General features: G+C 49.0%; 2 protein-coding genes and 1 long non-coding RNA gene across 3 annotated transcripts in view; 2 read left to right on the plus strand and 1 right to left on the minus strand.

Annotated features, from left to right (window-relative positions):
• The window catches only part of OBI1 (ORC ubiquitin ligase 1), a 42,689-nt gene extending 33,337 nt beyond the window's left edge, over window positions 1–9,352 (plus strand). The window contains exon 6 of the mRNA XM_037528844.2: window positions 6,408–9,352. Within this exon, the coding sequence (XP_037384741.1) occupies window positions 6,408–7,923 (1,516 nt within the window). The 3' untranslated portion in view covers window positions 7,924–9,352. The remainder of the gene's footprint in view (window positions 1–6,407) is intronic.
• Window positions 193–6,646, minus strand: LOC119259869 (uncharacterized). The gene is made up of 6 exons (XR_005128596.2): window positions 6,387–6,646; window positions 3,947–4,128; window positions 3,772–3,827; window positions 1,721–1,986; window positions 1,218–1,295; window positions 193–578 (listed from the first exon to the last, which is right to left on the minus strand). It is a non-coding gene; the product is annotated as an uncharacterized LOC119259869 (long non-coding RNA).
• An 8,858-nt stretch (window positions 9,353–18,210) lies between the features above and the next one.
• On the plus strand, window positions 18,211–20,149 carry POU4F1 (POU class 4 homeobox 1). Its single transcript, XM_037528598.1, is given in 4 exon segments — window positions 18,211–18,333; window positions 19,006–19,333; window positions 19,336–19,382; window positions 19,385–20,149. Coding segments are annotated over 4 exon segments (1,263 nt in total).
• The last annotated feature ends 434 nt before the right edge of the window (window positions 20,150–20,583 follow it).

The following is a 20,583-nucleotide window of genomic DNA, read 5'->3' on the forward strand; positions in this document are numbered from 1 at the left end:
GTCAGGGGAGCCTGATGCTACGCTGGAGCCAGACTGACAGCCACCCATACTCAGTTCCTCCGCGGCCTGAGGGGCCCTTCTCTGGATGTTCACCTAATTGGAGATGGACAGTTACTGTGGTTTCTATCAATTTGCCTTTATTGTGTTAAGATATTCTAGGAGCCTGCAATGCATGCTAATGACTAAGCAGTGAGGTTGTCAGAAAGATTATGAAGTGCTCAGAACAAGGGTAATGCCTGCTACTCCTTTTGTTTTCCGTCCTCAGCCTCCCTTAGCATACAGTATCCTCATTAACTGTCATCTGAGTAGTTATGACAGGGTGACTGGATCACAGTTTATAATTTTGTTTTAGTGTCACTCATGCTGAGGTGGGAAGGAGAAACAGATTTTAGTGAGAAGTATGTATATATCCTTTGAAGATACATATATATAATTTCCAAATCCAGAGATTTTTAAGTAAGCTTGTTTCTTACCTAACAATAGTTGTATATTCTTTTACACTATTGAGATGTTGTTGTTGTTGTTGTAAAGGTTATTACATTTTGGAAGAGGTAGAAAGTCCTTTATTCCTCTTAGACCTGTAAGAAGACATAAAGTAGCATGCCTTAGGGTTCTCTTTCCATGAAAGATTAGGGTCCTCATGGATGTCATGCAAACATCAAGATGGATCTTTTTCATGGGGTAAGGGAGCACAGAATTAGGGCATGTATTTGTGGAATTGAAATGAAATATATTTATCAAATAGGAGGGAATTTATTCCACAGTAAAGAACAGTCCACCGCCATAGGCCATGAATAAGGATCCAAAGTAGATGTAGGTGGGTCAGCCCTTATTAGAGACCAAAAACGGGAATCTCTCTCTCTACAATTTGCATGCAGTGTCTAGCACTCAGGTTGTTTCTATTAAGAATCTCTAGGTATCTCGCAAGCATTTTAAACAACACAATTTTTAACTGTGGAAGCATGGGTAATAAATAGAAAAAAGTTTTCCTTAAAATTGTGTTAATATGCACTGTTATTTTTAAATCCTGTTTTTTATTTGAAAGCTTGCAAAGCAGATTCTGCCTCAATTTTGAAATAGTACTTTTGGGAGGTAGGAGGAGGAGGAATGGCTGAAGGTCAGTCCTCTTTGAATTTCTTTTCCGATTTGCAAAAACTGGTGCTCACATAGGTCTTTGGTAAAAGTGACAAAAGAAACTTTCAAAAAGTGGGGTATACCTGTACAACAGAAAGCACTTCCCTCTGAAACTCTGCTTCCCCTCTGTTTAAAGTAAAGAAAATACATTCCTCGGGAGTCTGAAAGAAATGAAAAGATACGCAGTTGCAGCTATATAAACAAGCGACTCAATAATAAAATCCATTCTGTGACTGGGTTATTCTTTCTTAAAAAAAATCAAACTCAGCTTCTGTGGCTTTCTCATGTCCCAGCCCTTACTTTAGTATAGGTAATCTTCACGGAGCATGGTTGTATAGGACCTTAAAATGACCATTCAAGCTAAAACTGCAAAGCAATCTTACTAATCAACGGGAAATAATCAAATTTGCTGTGTAACTCTTAGGAATTTTTGTCAAGGCATCGACACTTTCTGTCAACTATAAACATATGCGAGAATAAACAAATAGTAAAAGTAGTATTTATATACTACAGTTTAAATTAGAAACATTGCAAATTAAAATGTTTTCTTTGTAAATAACTTGACAATATTCTGTATAGTGCTTACCTTCTCATCGTATGGCTCATGACACAAAGCTAGCATCTCTTCTAATGCCTTGATGAATTTTGTCACATTCCTACACTTCCATCAGCATCAAACGTTTTTTTCCTTTGTGCTTCCAGTGTTGTGATATTTTTCCATATTGCTTCAATGTAAAGCTATTTTGCCAGCCTGTCACTTCCCTTAGACATCTTTATCCTTCTTGTCAAAACTGTTTTCTTATTTATGTCAATACATGCTTCTCCCAAGTTCCTCTGGCAAGTCTAGGGCCTCTGGAATGACAGCAGTTTCAACAGTCCCCTGGTCAGCTCGTATTCTGTCGTTGCACAGGAGACACCTATAACTATATTTATGTTTTAACTGATTTTCCTTTATTTTTTTTTGCCATACCTTTATCTTTTTTGGTCAGTTCCATCTTTTAATTATCCAGTTTTATAAAATGTCAAGTGGCTGCACAACTACATCCTCACTGTCTGTGAACTGAGTAACATATGCACAGTGGCCTGTCACTTTCAGATTTTGAAAGAAATGAACTGATTTTCACTTTTCTTGATGCCTGTCTGGAACTTACATAGTGTTCTGTACACTGAGAGCTAGTGGCAAAGTTTTACCTTTATACAACTATGTTAATATAATGTGGTAACTGACATTTGAACCATATTGTTAGGTGACTGGTATTACTTAACTAAACTCTGGTAACTGAAATTGGTGCACATCAGAGCCATTTGCAGCAAGCACATCAGTATTGACAACATTCAGGCCAGATCTCAAAAATTGGTCCAGATCTAAGAATTATTGTCTTTTTAGGTCACTGTTACCCAGAAAGAAAAGAGAAGATATAAATCAAAGATACATGGGAAGCAGGTGGACTCACTTCTCTAGTGTCTCTAAAGTTTTATGGTTTCAACAACCCACTGAGCTTGCTGCATTTATCCCTATTGTTGTGGATGCTGTTGAAAACCAGAGAGGCAAAGTGGATTGCTTAAATCACAACTAGTTAATGGCAATATAGAACTAGAGGGTAATACTTTTAATACTTGGTTCTGGCATTTTTTCTTTACCACATTTGCTTTCTTCTGACCCCCATTAGACAGTCCTTTTCCTACTGTGCAATGGCCTATGAGAACATGTCCACTGGCAGCCTTTCACTCTTAGAGAGATCCTTATCTGGTAGGATACCACAAAGTGCAGACCTTTAGGACATTCATTTCTAGTAGGACAGGAACGATTATGCTGTACTTCTGTGGCTGTGAGGACAAGGGGCACCCTCAGACAGATTATGTACATCAGTTAACATTGTAAGCGGAAAAATCCCTTCGGCTTCTCCTAGATTCTAGCAGAATATACTTCTGATATCAGTTGCAGATCCCAAACTGCTCTACGATGTTTTTTTGTGGCTTAATGAAGCCTTTGGCCATCACTGCTACTTTGAAAATCAAAGCTTTTTGGTCTCTAATGGAATGTTTATAAAAATACTCCATTTTGAAATTTGCTCGGGAAAAGGAAGTATGGTAAATGATATTAGAAATCCCTCCGGCTTGCCTTGGCATTGATTCATTTAATATTATGTACTCTGGAAATATCTGGAATTTGTGAAATATCTGGAATAAGAGAGTATAAAAACCCAAAGATAAAGAAGCTCTTATCCTCATTGTCTTCTTCCATGGATATATAACATCAGATATGCATCCCTAATTATTATTTCTGTATGATCAAGTAAAATGCTCATTGCCAAATTTAGGATCTAGGGTAAGCTAAAAATCCCCACTAGGTATATCAAAATTCTCATCTATTTGCATTCTTTTACTAAGGTAAAAATGGGAGGTTTTTTTAATGGAACAAGGTAACAATGACAAAGCTGTTTATGTGTCATTCTCTGTTGCTTTCCTCGGTGTCAGTGAAAAAAGGAAAATAGTCAAATGTATAAAACATTTAGTTTAGCAGTATGGTGACTCATAAAACTTGCGTATAAAGGGGTCCAAGAATGTTTAGCTTATCCTGCGGTATTGGCTCTATCTGGACAGTATTCAAGAAATATTAAATGAGGGATACACTACCTGGGGACTTGTACTGGGGAGCCAGCCACATTCCCTGCTTTCTTGAAGCGTGTACTCTAATGGGGAGAGAGAGAGAGAGAAGACAATAAATTAAATGGATTGATTGATGAATTAATTGATCAGTTCCATGCTTTTCACCACACATTTCTTTTACTTTGCCCATCAGCACAGGTACCTTATTAGCATGGTAAAAAGGTCTGATCACTCAAAGTATTATAGACTTGCAAAGTATTGAAGTGGAATTTTGAGCGGTGATCTTCTAGAAAACAGCTGACATCATCAGTGACTTCTGCTGCTTACTTCTCCCACTCACGTATACGCTGCTGCTGGCCATTGCTGTTTCTGATGGCTTTCTCTCTGAAATAATGCAGAAACACGATTAGGGCTATCATTTTGACTTTGCACAGAACCATTTGTTAAATTACTTCTTTTAAAGACACAATTTTAAAAAATCATAAAGGCAAATACAGTATCATTGTTAGATGACATTATCTCTGGAATTCCAAACTAAAACCTGGAATAAGAAGCTATGCATATTTTGGGAAACCTTCCTGATTTGTCACCAGTCTTTTTGAATGTAAGCTCTGAGTTCCTAGTGACATCTTTTTGTAACAGTGACTTACTACCAAGTAACAGTTGATCTTAAACTGTTTGTTTGATTTTTTTTTTCATCTGAGTATACCTTTATTATAAAAAGTGTACTTAAAAACGAATTTTATCTTGATAAGTAGATGAAAGACTGTCACTTTTTTGGTTTGAATTAATAAATGTTCTATATAGTTTTGCCATTAAAAATATGTGAGCTATTTGATTATGCCAGAGTAATTATAATCAAGAACTCATAAACATTAAGAAGGAAAAACTTCCAAAATTCATTCAGGGGAATAGTCATTGTAATAACCTTTGTCTTTAACAAAACCTGTGGTTTTGCTTCATTTTTTTCAGAGGTAGAGGGGAGTCTGCTTTCTGATAGTTCAGTTAATTGCGCTGAATACATCAATATTCGGCAATGTGTCTATTAAGGCCCTCGCTAACTCTAATATTTTATGACTCTATATTTACCTTTTCCCCTGCTTTTTTTAACAAAAGCATGGATTATGTTGGGGGTGAGTTGGAAAGTGAATTGAGCTACAGTTTAGGAGGGGGTGATGGGCATTAAGTGGCAGTCATAGTCAGAGGTGCAATTTTGTTGACTTCTCCTTTATAGTTTTTCTTGATACTTAGTACATTTTCTTAATTGTAATTATTTTTTAAATTGGGAAGGAGATAGAATAAAGATAAACCCACAGATACAAGCAATTTTTTGAGGTTATTTTCTCAAAATCCTTCCTCCAGACTGTCCCTGAATTCTTCAAGCTGGATCAGTAATTTCATCCAAAAAATCCCTAAGGATTTTTTTTTGAAGATTTATTTATTTATGCATACAAGAGCTGGGGTACAGGCCAGAGATGCGGGGGGTGAGAGGACTCACCAGGGACAGAGTGGGGAACAGAACAGGCAGATCGACCGAAATACACTGCTGAGGGGAGCAGCGGGCGAGCCAGGAAAGGTCTGCTGCGCCACCAGGGAGGCCCAAGAAAAGGATTTTTAAAAGAACTTTGGAGAGAAGTTGTTTTTATAGGGTTAGCATGTAAGGCTTGTATTTTTAGCTCATAATAAGCAGTTTCCTAAAAGATGGAATTTTCCTTGGTGTCTGATAAAGGTAGACATTTTGTGTCCCTTGGAGTTGGGACTCTCCTATTGATCTTTGTATCACCAGCTCCAAATATACTGCCAGCCAGGTTGTTTCCTGAGTTGAACCCAGTCTATAATAAAAACAAGGTAATCCTGAGTGAAGGGTGAATCTGGGATGTGTTCTTTTTCATTTACTCTGCAAAATGTTCCTTTTAAGAAAACGTAAAATGTTTTTATGTGTACTATATCGGAACCACAAGCACTGACTCTGTATTTCAAAGTTGGAAGAAATGAGATTGATAGCCCACACAGTTGTAAAATGCCAAAAATAAGGTGAGCTGAAATGAATTAAAGCACAGTGTTCAGAAGAGCCAAGTAAAAACTTCAAATGGAGGGTGGCTGTAATTGAAAGGGTCCAAATAAGTATTTAAAACCACCCCTGCTGGGACTACTAAGATTTCTGCATTTCAAATTGGCATTTAATGTGTGACAAGGTGACATTGTATAAGAAATGTATTGTAAAACACTGCTGTGCAATAGGAAAATGATTGAATGTAAATATTTCAAGATGTAGACGACTGTTCAAATGTTATCATAAATCTTTGTCATTGTTTTAGGGGATAACTCCTCATGCATATATGAGCTGAATTGATAAAATCAGCTCTTATGTGGGAAATCATCAGCAGATTTCTGCCTCTGCTACCACACTGGTGTGATCTGACCACAAAAGTATCCTATTAGATCTTGGCTTTCTTTTCTAACATGGATTACTACTTAAGTGTGGAACCCTCTTTCTATGCTCCTACACCTGGCATTGCTTTGCCCTGTTTATTGAGTTGTCTGAAATGTCACTGCTATGCAATGCAAGAATGAACTGAGACAGTTTGCACTCTTCAACTCTGAAAAGGAAAGAAAAAAAATACTTGAGTTGTGAGAGTCACCTATCTCTTTGTCCCTTGCAGGTTCGGAAGGTTTACCGTGGCTGCTCTTCAGTCCAAGGTAGAACAGTATGAACGTGAAACCAATCGCCTCAAGAAAGCCCTGGAACGAAGTGATAAGTATATAGAGGAACTAGAATCTCAAATTGCACAGCTAAAAAATTCAAGTGAAGAGAAGGAAGCTCTGAATTCCATTTGCCAGAGAGCACTTTCGGCAGACGGCAAGAGCAGCAAAGGCAGTGAGGAGGCTCTGACATCAAAGAATCAAGGTGACGGTGCCAGAAAACAGCTTGGCACATCCACCTCCAGTTCTCACCTGGCAAAGCCTTCTAGCAGTTCTGCCAGGCAGGAAAGCACCAGCAAGACAGAACCAAATAGTTCTAAGAACAAAGACCTGTATCAGAAGCGCGTGGAGATAATGTTAGATGTGCCAGATACAAGTATGGACACTTACTTGGAAAGAGAATGGAGTAATAAGCCCAGTGACTGTGTACTCTACAAGGATGAAGAACTGTATGATCTCCCAGCTCCCTGCACTCCTTTGTCCCTTAGTTGCCTTCAGCTCAGCACTCCTGAAAATAGAGAGAGCTCTGTAGTCCAAACGGGAGGTTCCAAAAAGCCCTCAAACCACCTCAGAAAATTGGTGTTTGATGATTTTTGTGATTCTCCAAGTGTTTGTAATAAAGATTCTTCAGAAGACGACAGAAGTGAAAATGAAAAGAAATCAGAACGCTTTACTTCCCCCAAAACAGGATTTTGGGATTGTTGCACCTCAAGCTATGCCCCAAGCTTGGGCTTTGAAAGTCCAGAGGGGAGCACGATAGCAAATTCTGTTGGAGAAATCACTTCAAAATTGAGTGAGAAGTCAGGCTCGTGTTCATCCAAGAGGTTGAATTCTATTCGCTCTTTCGAAATGAATCGGACCCGGACATCCAGCGAAGCGTCGATGGACGCGGCTTACCTTGACAAGATCTCGGAGCTGGATTCGATGATGTCAGAGTCCGATAACAGCAAGAGTCCTTGTAACAGCGGTTTTAAATCGGCGGACTTGGATGGGTTGTCAAAGTCGTCTCAAGGTAGTGATTTTCTTGAGGAGCCTGATAAATTGGAAGAAAGAACTAAGCCAAACCTTTCCAAAGGGTCTCTAACTGCCGATCAGTTAGAAAATGGAAATGAATGGAAACCCAGTTCTTTTTTCCTCCTCTCCCCATCTGACCAAGAGATGAATGAGGATTTTTCACTCCATTCCAATTCTAACCCAGGGACTGAGGAAATCAAACCCCCAAGCTGTTTGTTTCAGACTGAGTTTTCTCAGGGTGTTTTGTTAAGCAGTTCACACCGGCTATTTGAAGATCAAAGGTTTGGGTCCTCTTTATTTAAGATGTCTTCAGAGATGCACAGTCTTCACAACCATCTTCAGTCTCCTTGGTCTACTGCCTTTGTGCCTGAAAAGAGAAATAAAAATGTGAATCAATCAACAAAAAGAAAAATCCAGAGCAGCCTTTCCAATGCCAGCCCATCAAAAGCAACTAAAAGTTGACTCACTTTTAGAAAGTGTCACTTATGTTTCTGTCCTGAGGGGAATAGAAGTTTCAAGTTACTTTTTCACCCTCATAAAAATTCTATACAATTTGGAATTGATAATCTTTATTCAAGTGTCAAGTCACAATGGTGGATTAGCCTATACTCAGAATACTTTTGTTCATTTTCATTAGGGATCTTTTTGACCAGAAAAGGTAGGGAAAGGGCTTCTTTTTAAAGAATATTCTATGTTTCTGGTTTTGGGTATATTTTGTTCTTTTGGACTTTGATTCAACTGTTCAATACAGTGACCTTTTCATGAGCCTCAGTTGTGTTAGAACTCGAATTTCTTAAATAAAACCTGTAAGTGTTGTCTATTCACTGTTCTTAACACATTTGAGTTTTTTTTTTACTTTTCCTAGGGTGGAAATTATTTTTGCCTGACCCTTTTTATTTATGTTTATTTAGTTATGGCCTAAATTTTATGTAAAGCCATGATGGAGAAATAGCACTCTAATCTTAGTCTGATGTTCTTTTACTTTTTTTAGGTTTCACGTTTGCATTTTAACGTTGTGTGTTGGCCAGTGTTTGTAAAAATGTTTTGTTGGTATGGAAGAATACATTTTCTGTATGAAAATATTTGTTTTATGTCAGGTAACTTCATTTGCTTCCCTTTTTATGTGTGTTCTAAATGGGAAGTTGAGCCCTCTTGGTTTCGGCTTTGGGTTTGGAGAAACCTGCACACACACATTTGTTTTCCAGATACACAGGTGCAAAAGCAACTCATTACTAAGTTCTTGATCCACTTACATCCCGGAAGCTTTTTTTGGAGTGATAAAGTTGTCGTTTGCATGTTAATGTTCTTTGTGAAAACTCTGCATGGTGGCATTCTTGCTTGGACTGTTTTCCTTGCTTACGAAAAAGAAGTTTCAGTTGGCTAATAAAATACCATTTATGTAGGACAAAATTTTTTTTCCATGAAGAGTGTGGAGAGGGTGTTGAGAGTAGGTGAACTAAGCACAATTTTTAATTTACTCTGAAAAAGTATACTATTCTAAACATGTTTGGTATGCCTATATAGGCCTTTAAAAGTGGTTTGTATGCTAATGACTTGTTTATCTAATGTGCACTGAACATTTTACATTAATACTGTACTGTTTTACATTAATACTGCATGCTTTTCTATGTGAATTGAATAAAGGATGTCATAAGCACTGTAGTCATTGATGTTGTCTCAGATGTTGAGTTTATAAAGATCACTAAAATGTGTCATTTTTACTTGATCTTATCAGTCAGGGGCTGACAACCTCTGTAGCCCTTGGACCAGATCTGGTATGCACCTACTTTTGTGAGAGGCCTGTGAACGAAAACTTTTAGCAAGCTAAGGCTTTTACATTTTAAATAGTTTTTTAAAATCCAAATAATATTTCATAACAGAAAAATGACATGCAGTACAAATTTCAATGTTTCTAAATAAAGTTTTAGAACACAGCTGCACTCATCTGCTTATGTATTATCTATAGCTACTTTTGCAGTGCAGCGGCAGAATTGAATAGTTGTGACAGATTATATGGTCTATAAAGCCTAAAATATTTACTACTTGGGCTTTTTACAGAAAAATTGCTGCCCCCTGTAATAATAGACTCTAGGAATTCAATAAAAGTATAACAAATCACTTTTATGATTTGGAGAATCATGCCCTCCACTTTTAGAAGTGATAAGAGCTCTCCACTGCCCCCCAACCACGTAATATAAAGGATAATTTTTGTTTTATCATCTATATTTTCCAATAACTATTATCTTGCCTTTCTGGTATATTAAAACCAATGGATATTTTGAGAGATGTTATTTTAGCAGTGTATAAATATCTTTGACAATGTTAAGCTATACATTAGAAATTCTATCCCATGTAGAATAGAAAAAATTTTTCAGAACTAATGGTCAAAGTAAATTTGGATAAATAAAGTCCCACTTTAATTCTGTCTGAAACTCTCCTTTACCAAGAATGTGTCTGTTTTTAATCCAAGTACACACCGATCCTGTTCCATGGAAATCCATAGTCTGTAACTTGATTTACTAATACCCAGTCCGCAGGAGCTTCAGGAACACTGTTCCATCCTCCCTAAATAGTATTTCACATATTAATCCAATCAGACTAGTGATAGTTTTCTGCTGAGGCGAATCTGCAGAGTTTAATTTTAATCACAGGTTTGCATTCTTTAACAAATTTGTTGTGACAGTGATAAATATGATCTCACATTTTAAAATATACCTATTTGTACACTTTCTTAAAAAAAACAAAAACTACCTTTTAATGATACCGAATACTTTGCAAACTTCTAGCTCAATCTTTTTCAAACCCTGAGAGCCAAGAGCTACTAACCCTACTTTACCAAGAAGTGAATGGAAGATTAGGGCTCACAGAGCTGGAATGGGAGGCAACCATGTACTAGAACTGGGCTTTTGACTCCAGAGCCTGGTAAGTACCCTTCCTGTCCCCAAGCATAGAACTTCACATTCGAAGGCCAAAGGATGAATGGATTTGAGGTTTCCAAGGATTCTTTATAAAGTACTTTGGAATGTTTCTTGTCAAATAGCATTCACTACTACTACACAGTTCCTGTCTGTGTTTCTGGGTCTAACTCGGCGGCTAAGTAGAAGCTCAATTATGGGAATTAAGTGTGCCACTTTGAAGTATGAAGATTCCTATTCTGACATTTACATGAATTTCACCCCCAGGGTTAAATAGCAGAAAATAGGGGAAAAAATACACAAGTGATGAAGTAGACACATCAATTTATATCTTTGCAAAAGCGTCTTTTTTACTTCATTCTTATATGGTTAAGGGAATGTGACATCATAAGATTTTTTTTTTTTTTTTGGTCATGACCTTGAGTGTTGATTTTAAAAATTTTCATCCCATCCAAACATGACAAGCCTTTTCCCTGTTTTAATCAGTGGAAACTGATTTGTAATTTAGCAGACCATTTTGTATCAACTTTGTTTTCTTATCTCTTTGGTATCTACACTGGCTTGAAACAAAGACACCCCTGAACAAGGGGAGAATTTTGTCCTTGAACCCTATGTTTCAGGAACTTGTTTCTACATATTTGAGTGACTTTCAGTTCTTCAGTTCTAGTATTACTAGATTCCCTCGCCCCCACCCCCATCTGTACCTGGCATGATATTTGTAGAGAACGTAAGATTAACAGCTTAACTTTATGGAGTGTGGCCTGTTCGGTTCTCCTTAAGTCTCCTAAGAAGGTCTTTTCACCCCTATTTGTGGGAGTCCTACAACAGAGCCTGCCTATCACGATGTAATCCGATCTCTTTAATAAAACTTGGCAGAGAGAAAACCTTTTAAGCAATGATCTCAGAGTGTGCAGTGAACATTTATTGCCTAATTCTCGGAACCCCACTCTGAGCGAGGAAGCGTCTATTAAGATGCAGATTCCTTTTAAGATCCCATCTGGAGCTTAGACTAGGGTGATCTTCAGTTTTGCACGATAAGGGCAGCGTAGAATACCTTGAATTGAAGCCCCACTTCTTGAAACAAGGTAGATTCCTAGGTTCGCTGTGCCTAAACTGAGAGCAGACCCTCTCTGGTAAATGTTACGCGGTTTTAAGCAAATAATTAAAAGTATGCGCCTCGTTTGTCTTAATTTGGAATTGTGAAGATCCAGTTCTCGAGGGCAAGAATTGGATTTGGCCATTTACTGAGCCTTACTGTGAGGAGGGAGGTCTTAATTGTCAGTTTTGATTCTTAGGAAGTGTCCGTGTTGGGGATGCCGCAGGGCGGCTTCCCGGGGGTGCTACTTATACGGGGTCTTCAAGGATGAATAAGAGTTCGGTGCCGAAGAGGACCCCCGCGCTGCCTGTGTGTCAGCTCTCCTCTTAACCGATGTCCCAGGAGAGGTGCTGAAGGAACTATTCTCTAACCTCAGAGATCCTTTTTGAAAAAGGTTTCCCGATTGCTCCAGTCTGAGCTTGCAAGTTTGCCTTTGCTCCGCCTTCTCTCCGAGCGTCCCCCGGGGCTCTCGGCTCGCCCTCGCCGCCTGGGCCGGCGGCCTGATGGCGAGACAGTGGCTCCCAGGGCGCTGGAAGGCTCAGAAGGTGGCAGGACTGGCTCATCATAGGTCCATTAAGCCGAAGCTTGGCGCTCCGAGGGCCGGCAGGGGCGACCTCTCCTCCCTCACTGGGGTCATCTTCGTGCTGGGGGTGGGGACGTGCGGTCTGGCCCGCCTGGCTGGCCGCCGAGCCCGCTCCCCTCCCTCTGTTTCCAGCGACCCCAACCTTCCCGGAGTCCCGCAGCCTCGCCGCTCCCCGCCCCTTCCCCCCCCTCCCGTCCAGTCCGCCCGGAGCCCCTGGGGTCGGGGCTCCCCGCGTTCTGGAGGGCGCTCTCCGCCAGTCCCACCCAGGCAGCACCCGAAGACACGGCCGGCTCTCCGGGGTCCCTTCCCCTTGATCACCGCTCGCGAAACCTGGCGAAGACGACGCGAAGCCAACAAAGAGTTTTCTTTCCACCTTAACCTTGCACACAATCCTTTAACAAATTAATTAATCCTAATGAATTAACACTTCATTTATTTAAACGCGCTACAGTCCATGAATTAAATTTTCATGCAGTGATTAAAGGCTGTTAAAATATGCATGATTTCGTTAAAATTTTATAATAAATCAGGGCAATGTGTTCCATGACAAGGCAACTATTTCCCAGCCCGTCGCAAGGGGCTCGGGCTCGCGCGGGCGGCGGCGGAGGGGCGGCTGGCGGCGCGCGGCGGGACCCGGCTCCGCACTGCCCGGCTGCGACGCGCGGCTCCGCGCGCTGCCCCGCGCCCTCCCGACCCTCCTGGGGACCCGAGTCCTGCGCGCAGCGCTGAGCCTGCGGCGCGAGCCTCTCGGTCCTCGGACCCGCGCCGCGGAGCCCGGGAGCCCGCGGTCCACGCGCGCCCGCGGCGCCCCCTGCCACCCGGGGGGGCTGCGTCGGGGCCGGGCGGCCGGCGGGCGGCTCGCGCGGGGAAGGGAAGGCGACAGAACTTCCGTCACCTCGAGTGGGGCCACGGGCGGGTGTGTCTGTTGCAGAGTTTGGGTTCTTCGCGGTTGTTTTCAAACCCGGGGGCCTGGACACCCCCTCTCCGACCAGCGCGTTCTGCCGCCGCGACGGGGCGGGGGCGGGGCGCGGGCCTCGCCGCCCCCCTGGGACCTAAACCCGCCGCCGGGCTAGGGTCCGGCTCTGCCCGGGCGGCGGCGAAGCTGGCTCGGGCAGCTAGCGGGCGGGGGAGGCTGCGCCCCTTTGCAGGAGGGAGCGTCACGCCACACCCGTGGGGTTTGCACAGGTAGGTGGGCTTGCCGGCCACAGAGCGCGCAGCGAGGAGAGAGCCACGGAGCTCCACGGGCGCAGCCCTGAGCCTGAGGATGGCCGGCGGGGACGGTGCTGAGACGCCCGACAGCGGTCGCGAGGGCCTCAGCGCCCTCGAAGAGGGGAGGGGAGAGGTAGGGGCGGCGTCCGAAACTGTCCCCCAGTGGAAGGTGCATTTTCATTAAACGGCCAGAAGAAAGAAAACTGGGTCTTCTACCGGTTATTCAAGGAAAATCCTTGCTTTTCAGGTCCCAGCCGGCGCCCAGGGCAAGAGCGGGGCTGACCGCGCGCGCAGCGGGAGCCCCCCGCGCCCCAGTGGCACGCGCCCCCCTGGCGCCGGGGCTGGGAAGCGAGCAGCCGCGGCTCCGGGCGGCACGTCGGGTCTAGGCTGGGCCCGGGGGCGGCGGAGGGCAGGGCCAGAGTCCGAGGCTGGGCGGCGTGGGGCGCCCACGCCCCGGGGACCGCGCGGGGAGGCCCGGGGACCTTGGCGGGGGCAGCAAGGAGCCCAGCCCCCCGCCACCAGAGGGCCCGGGTGGGGACGCGCGAAGGGGGGCGCCGAGAGGCCGAAAGCAAACTACGCAGTCGCAGTGGGGGCCCGAGCCGGCGGAGGGAGGGTGAGCCGCAGCCAGAGCCGCCAGGCCGGGACTCTCCCCCCCCCGCCCCCCGCCCCCCGCCCCAGGGCGTCTGAGCGGAGGGGGCTGACCCCGCCCGGCGCACTCCGCTTCTGGAACCTAAAACCCCCTGATTCCCCGCAAGCCCCAGCGCTGGGCCTGCTCCTCCCCCGCCGGCGCCTTTACCCCGTGGACCCCCGAGGCTGGGCTCTGGGTGTCTCCGCGCTCTGGGGGCTGCTCGAGCGGCGACACGGACCGAGCTTCAAACCGGGCACCCGCCTGGGGGCCGGTGCGCTTGGAGCGGGGCAGGAGCGGGGGTGGGGCCGGGCCGCCAGAACCCGAGGCGGCAGGGGCTGCGGGCAGAGCCGGTACCAAGTTCCGGCAAGAGCCCGGGGCCCGCCCCCCCGCCCCAGCACACACCGGAACTGCTGTCACTTACATGGACATTCCCAGGGCCACACCTTGTCTCTAAGTCCCGAGCAATAACTCGGGCCCAGTCCGGGAGGTGTGTGGGGAGAGGCGGGAGCGGCGCGGGCGGGGGCTGCGGAGCCCAGACCTCACTTCCCCGCGTCCCTCTCCAAGGCGAAGGGCAGCGCCCGAGCGGGCAGCAGCTGTCAGGCGCGCGCCACAGCTGTGTGTGCGCGTGTGTGTGTGTGTTGGGGGGGTCAAAGGCGGGCAAAGTTCACTTCCAACAGTGAGGGCTCTTGCACAGCGCCCCTCTCCTGGCTCCTCTCTCCCGCCAACGCAGGTCTGCTCCCTGCGCTCAGGAGAGAGGCGCTGCCAAAGGAGGAGGAGAAAATTAATTAATGAGGGAAAGAAATGTGTCTCTGATCCAGATGATAGACTCCCCGTCCCTGGGGGCAGAAATTCCTTGGAAATCAATAGCCGTGCATTCATTATGCCCCTCTTGATAAAATGCAAAGCTCTAAGATGGGGGTGTGATGGAGGAGGGGTCTACGTTGGTCATTAAACAAGGAGGAGGAGGCGGAAACCTGCCCAGGAATCTGAGCCAAGTCTCAGAGCCCATGTGGGCATCATTATCACAGGCAGGGGCCAGCTAGTTACTACGGTTGCTGAAGGGGGCAACAAAGCAGTGACATATGGGGAGGCTGGCCCTGCCCACCACCCCTTTCTTTCACTAGCCTGTGAGGAAGTGGGGCCAGGCTTGTGGAGGGCCAGCGCGCCGCCCATGTGCGCCACTCTTGGGTCTCGGCTGAGGCTCAGCAGAGGTGTGCCGGCATCACTTTCCAAGCGCTGTTGCCCACAGCACCGCACCCAGTCTAATTCCTGCACCATAAACCTCTTTACCTGTAGCCGCCCCACTCTCCTAGACTGCCACCTCCTGGAGGGGAAGGACCCTATTTTATGCCTCCTTTTCTCTCCAGCGTCTTGCCCTTAGCCCAGGCTGATGCTCAGCAGCATTCGCGGAAGGGCGATAAGGTAGAAATGGAGTGAGCAATAAAATAACTGGCCTCTGAGAAAGAATAGGCCGGATCAAGATTCCTAGTTCTGCATGAGGACAACACACCTCCCAGGTCCATGCTCTAGCTCCTTTATAGAAGAAGAGGAGACTCCTTTGGGGGCCTTCCTGCTCAGCCCATGTTAACACAGCTTGTTGAACCCCCTCTGGCTTTTCCTGCTGCTCCTTGTCCTCCTATGAGGCGCAATTTTAGTCAATGACAAGTACCTTGCTGGGCACCGTCAAGGACATAGATGTGCCCTAACTGGCCTTCTAGTCCATTGGTTGAAGGCTGGGCTGGGAATTGCCGTTATCTTTCTAGTCCCAGCAAATTCTAGATATCCTGGGCAAAGATCTGATCCACCCCAAGGTGGGCAGGAATTCCAGTTGACCAAAGAGAGGTGAGCTAGAAGGGGGTTCTCAGTGGGTCAGTGAACGCCCAGTGGGTTTACAGGTGCCTTCACAGATGGGGAAGATAAACCGGGGTGAGCTTTGAGGTACTCAGGGACTTGCCTTGATCTCTGAGTGTCCACCTAGCCCCAAACTTGTATTAGCTTGCATGTGTCTCATCTTTACCCCTTCAGGGTCTCTGCCCAGCTTCCCAGAGGCCTTCCTCTGCAGGGCACTTCCTTCCCACCAGGGGAGAATGCAGGGAACCTCCCGGTAGGGTGTCAGGAAGGATTAGTTATGCCTGGACACCCGGAGCGATGACTGCCAGTGGACTCTCTTGCTCCACCCAGCGATGCCCTGCTCCCCCCTGCGATGTCCTGCTCCTGGTCCATTCCCCATAGAGATTAAGTTGCTTTTAGCACTCCCAGGGGGACCACATAATGGATGGATCCCCGCTCCTTCTTGCAACAGCTAGTGAATATCCTTCTCACTCCCCTCTCAGGCTGCAAGAGGCGGGGGCAGTAGAGAGAAAAGAAAAGAAAAAGAAAAAACCATGGTGACGCCTGTGGTCTCTTCTTGGAATTTGAGTAGGGAGTGGATATGCTAAATACACAAGCAGGCGTTTATCCAAAGAAAAGATAAAATCCATGCAAATGCTCATTTAGGTTTATTAAAATAAGATCTACTCTTTGGGAAACACAGGCTTCCTTGGTGTTGGAGAGATCAGAAAGATTATTTATCTGATCTCTGCTTCCCATATACAGCCCATTGCTGCTCTCCAGCTCTCTCATTGCAGATGTGATAACATCTGGGCTGTTATTATCACCCTTGGCAAGCGCTGAGTCCCTGGAGACTCCAGCACCTGAACTATGTGGTTCTCCCTGGAGGCTCTTGATTTGCCTGCCACATTAGGGCCATATAACAGGTTGGCTAATTGATTTATTCTTCTGTTTAGGTTTTGCTTTCACAAAACCAAAAAAAAAAAAAAAAATGAATAGGTTAAGGCCAGACCAGAGCTTGGGGCCCATTCTTTCAAATTGGTTTGAATTAACATTTTAATAATTTTTAATAAAGTGGTTTGATCATGTCTCTTGTCCAATCGATGGATCCATCCGTCCATTCAGGGATAAGAGGTAGAGCAGCAAAACGATGACAAGGAAAAGAAAGTTCTCTTTAAAATGTCTCATTCCCTTTTTTCTCTGAAACGATTTCATTTTCCTGGAATGGGAGGGGGGGGCAGGGAGGGGAGAGAGAGAAGAAGAGAGAGAGAGAGAGGGAGAGAGAGAACTGAGAAGAGGAAAGAATCCCAAGAACACCCTGTTAACTCTTTTTCCTTTTGATTACCAGAAGTCTCAGATCACCCGGAGCTCGTTTGAAATGAGGGTTTGTACACGCTTAAAGGAGACAAACAATAAGAGAAACGCACAATTCCATTTCAACAGCGGTTCTCGAGTAGAAAGCACACGCTCCTTGTGGCTCCTAAGTGGCTGTCACTGTCGGTGCCTGACACAGTTATATTCACAACAACAACAACAACAACAAAGTGTGTGCAGGAAATGAAATTATATGGAAATCAATAGCGTCCGACTGCTTCAAACAAACGTCTGTCACCACGATGATTCTCCAGGAACCTATTAATAAGCCTTGCAAGAAACAGGTTCTTGCAGCAAAAGACAGCACCTTCTGCCTGTCTCTGCCGTTCTTTCCCCTGCACACAGAGGAATGCGCGGGCATCCTGCAACACTTGCACGGCCAGCTGGATGCAGGACGTGACAGCTCGTTAGGCAGCCCGGAGAGGAGATGCGCCCCAGCACAGCGCACACGCTCAGGGCCAGCCGGAGAGAATCCGGGGTAGGGGGGCGGGGTGCGGGCGGAAACCACAGTGCGGGGAGCCGGAGGGGGGGGGGGCTCCCTTGTTGTATTTCTCCCCCCTAAAAGGCGCCTTCCCTCAGACAATAGCTGGCCCTTTTGATCTTTGCAGGCCCGCGCGGCGAAAGGTGAGGCGCGCAGTGCGCATGTGCGGGCAGCTACAGGTGCCTCACCTGCGCTGTCCTTGCTGGTGGTCACTCGCAGAGCGACTCCCACGCGCTGGCGGCGGCCCGGCGAGCGCGCGCGCGCGCAGACGCACGGCGCCGCGTCGAGGCGCGCGCGCCGGAGCCCGGCGGAGCCAGCAGCTGCCTGTCAGCGCCGCGGGGCCGCGAGCTCTCGCGAGAGCTCCCCGGCCCGGCCGCGAGAAGTGGGGCGCAGGTGTAAGAGGAGAGCATCCCGTCGGCGCGCCGGGCTAGAGCGCTCCGAGAAGTGGGATCGCGAGGCCGGCGCGCGGCGCGCTCAGCGGTCCGAGGCAGCGCCCGGCGGCGGCAGGAGCAGCAGCGGCCCCCGGCGCGGCCGCCGCGCAGCACCCTCCGGAGAGAGGCCGGGGCAGCCGGCGGGCGCACTTTTCCCGCGGACTTTCGGGGTGTTTGTGGATTTACATGCCCAGCCGCCAGGATGATGTCCATGAACAGCAAGCAGCCGCACTTTGCCATGCATCCCACCCTCCCTGAGCACAAGTACCCGTCGCTGCACTCCAGCTCCGAGGCCATCCGGCGGGCCTGCCTGCCCACGCCGCCGGTAAGCGCCCCACGCCCGCGGCCCCGGCCCGCGCGCGCGCCCCCCTCCGCGGCTCCCCGGCGCCGCCGGGCCGGGGCCGCTGCTGCTGCTGCTGCTGCTGCTGCTGCGCGCGCGCCGGCCGCGGAGCGGGGATCAGCGGCCGGGGGTGGGGAGAGGACCCCGCCGCCGGGCTCGTCTCGTCCAGGGGCGCTTCGGGTCGTGCTCCCCTTGCCCCTGCCTCCCCGCCGGGGCCGCGACTCTCGACTTCCCCGCACTTTCTCTGCCGATTCCGAGCCTCCGAAAGGGGGTCTCCGTGCGTGTAGCGCGCGTGACGCGGGTCCCCAGCTGCGAGTCACATCTTCATTTCTTCTTTCCCCCCTTTTTTCGTCTCCCACGCCTGTCCCCGGACTGTGTTCCCCTCTCTTCCCCGCATCTCCCCGCCCCCCCACACTCGGCCCCTTCTCGTCGCCCCCCGTCTCGTCTCCAACGTGCCCCCCGCTCCGTGTCTCCCGGCCTGCGCCCTCCCCACCCCCGCTGTTATTTTGGTTGCTTTGTGTCTTCCCCTTGCTCCTCGTGCTTTCCGGCTTGTGTTCCGTGTCCGCGTGCGTGCGTGTGTGTGTGTGTGTGTGTGTGTGCGCGCGCGTGTGGCCTTTTTGGTTTTGTGGTTTTTGGTTTGGTTTGTGTCGCCTGCAGCTGCAGAGCAACCTCTTCGCCAGCCTCGACGAAACGCTGCTGGCGCGGGCCGAGGCGCTGGCGGCCGTGGACATCGCCGTGTCCCAGGGCAAGAGCCACCCGTTCAAGCCGGACGCCACGTACCACACGATGAACAGCGTGCCCTGCACGTCCACGTCCACCGTGCCGCTGGCGCACCACCACCACCACCACCACCACCACCAGGCGCTGGAGCCCGGCGACCTGCTGGACCACATCTCCTCGCCCTCGCTCGCGCTCATGGCCGGCGCGGGGGGCGCGGGCGCGGCGGGCGGCGCCGGCGGCGCCCACGAGGGCCCGGGGGGCGGCGGCGGCCCGGGGGCGGCGGTGGCCCTGGCGGCGGCGGCCCGGGCGGCGGCCCCGGGGCGGCGGCGGCCCCGGGGGCGGCGGCGCCGGCCCGGGCGGCGGGCTGCTGGGCGGCTCGGCGCACCCGCACCCGCACATGCACGGCCTGGGCCACCTGTCGCACCCGGCGGCGGCGGCCGCCATGAACATGCCGTCGGGGCTGCCGCACCCCGGGCTGGTGGCGGCCGCGGCGCACCACGGCGCGGCGGCTGCAGCCGCGGCCGCGGCGGCCGGGCAGGTGGCGGCGGCGTCGGCGGCCGCGGCCGTGGTGGGCGCGGCGGGGCTGGCGTCCATCTGCGACTCGGACACGGACCCGCGCGAGCTCGAGGCGTTCGCCGAGCGCTTCAAGCAGCGGCGCATCAAGCTGGGCGTGACCCAGGCCGACGTGGGCTCGGCGCTCGCCAACCTCAAGATCCCGGGCGTGGGCTCGCTCAGCCAGAGCACCATCTGCAGGTTCGAGTCGCTCACGCTCTCGCACAACAACATGATCGCGCTCAAGCCCATCCTGCAGGCGTGGCTGGAGGAGGCCGAGGGCGCACAGCGCGAGAAAATGAACAAGCCCGAGCTCTTCAACGGGGGCGAGAAGAAGCGCAAGCGGACTTCCATCGCCGCGCCCGAGAAGCGCTCCCTCGAGGCCTACTTCGCGGTGCAGCCGCGGCCCTCCTCCGAGAAGATCGCGGCCATCGCCGAGAAACTGGACCTCAAAAAGAACGTGGTGCGGGTGTGGTTTTGTAACCAGAGACAGAAGCAGAAGCGGATGAAATTCTCCGCCACTTACTGAGGGCGGGCGGTGCCGGGAGGGGCGGATGGGGGCGCAGAGCGGGCGCGCGGGGGCTTCCCAGGGCCCGCACCGCGCCCCCAGCCCGCCCGCCCGCCCGCCCGCCCCCTCCACCCCGGCGCGCAGAGGCCGCCGCCTGCTCGCGTCCAGGAGGCCTCCCGCGCCCGCCTGCGCGCCTCTCTTCGCCCTGCCCCTGCTGCCCCCAGCCTAGAAGACAGGGGTGCTGGGTGTGGACGCCGGAGACGCAGGGGTGGAGGCGTTTGGGTGAGCAGGGAGTCGGGGAAGGAAAGTAGGCACCAGAGCAGGGGTTTGGAGGAGCAGGATGGTCCTGGGGGGTAGGGTGGGGGGAAGCTCGGGAAGGGTATGGGAATGGACTGTTTTTGACCAGAGACACTTACAAAAATCTCCTGGGGACCAAGGAACTATATAAAAAACAA

The sequence above is a fragment of the Talpa occidentalis genome, unplaced genomic scaffold (genome assembly GCF_014898055.3).
Source record: "Talpa occidentalis isolate TD23 unplaced genomic scaffold, MPIMG_talOcc4v2.1 talOcc4.5, whole genome shotgun sequence".
NCBI lineage: Eukaryota > Metazoa > Chordata > Mammalia > Eulipotyphla > Talpidae > Talpa > Talpa occidentalis.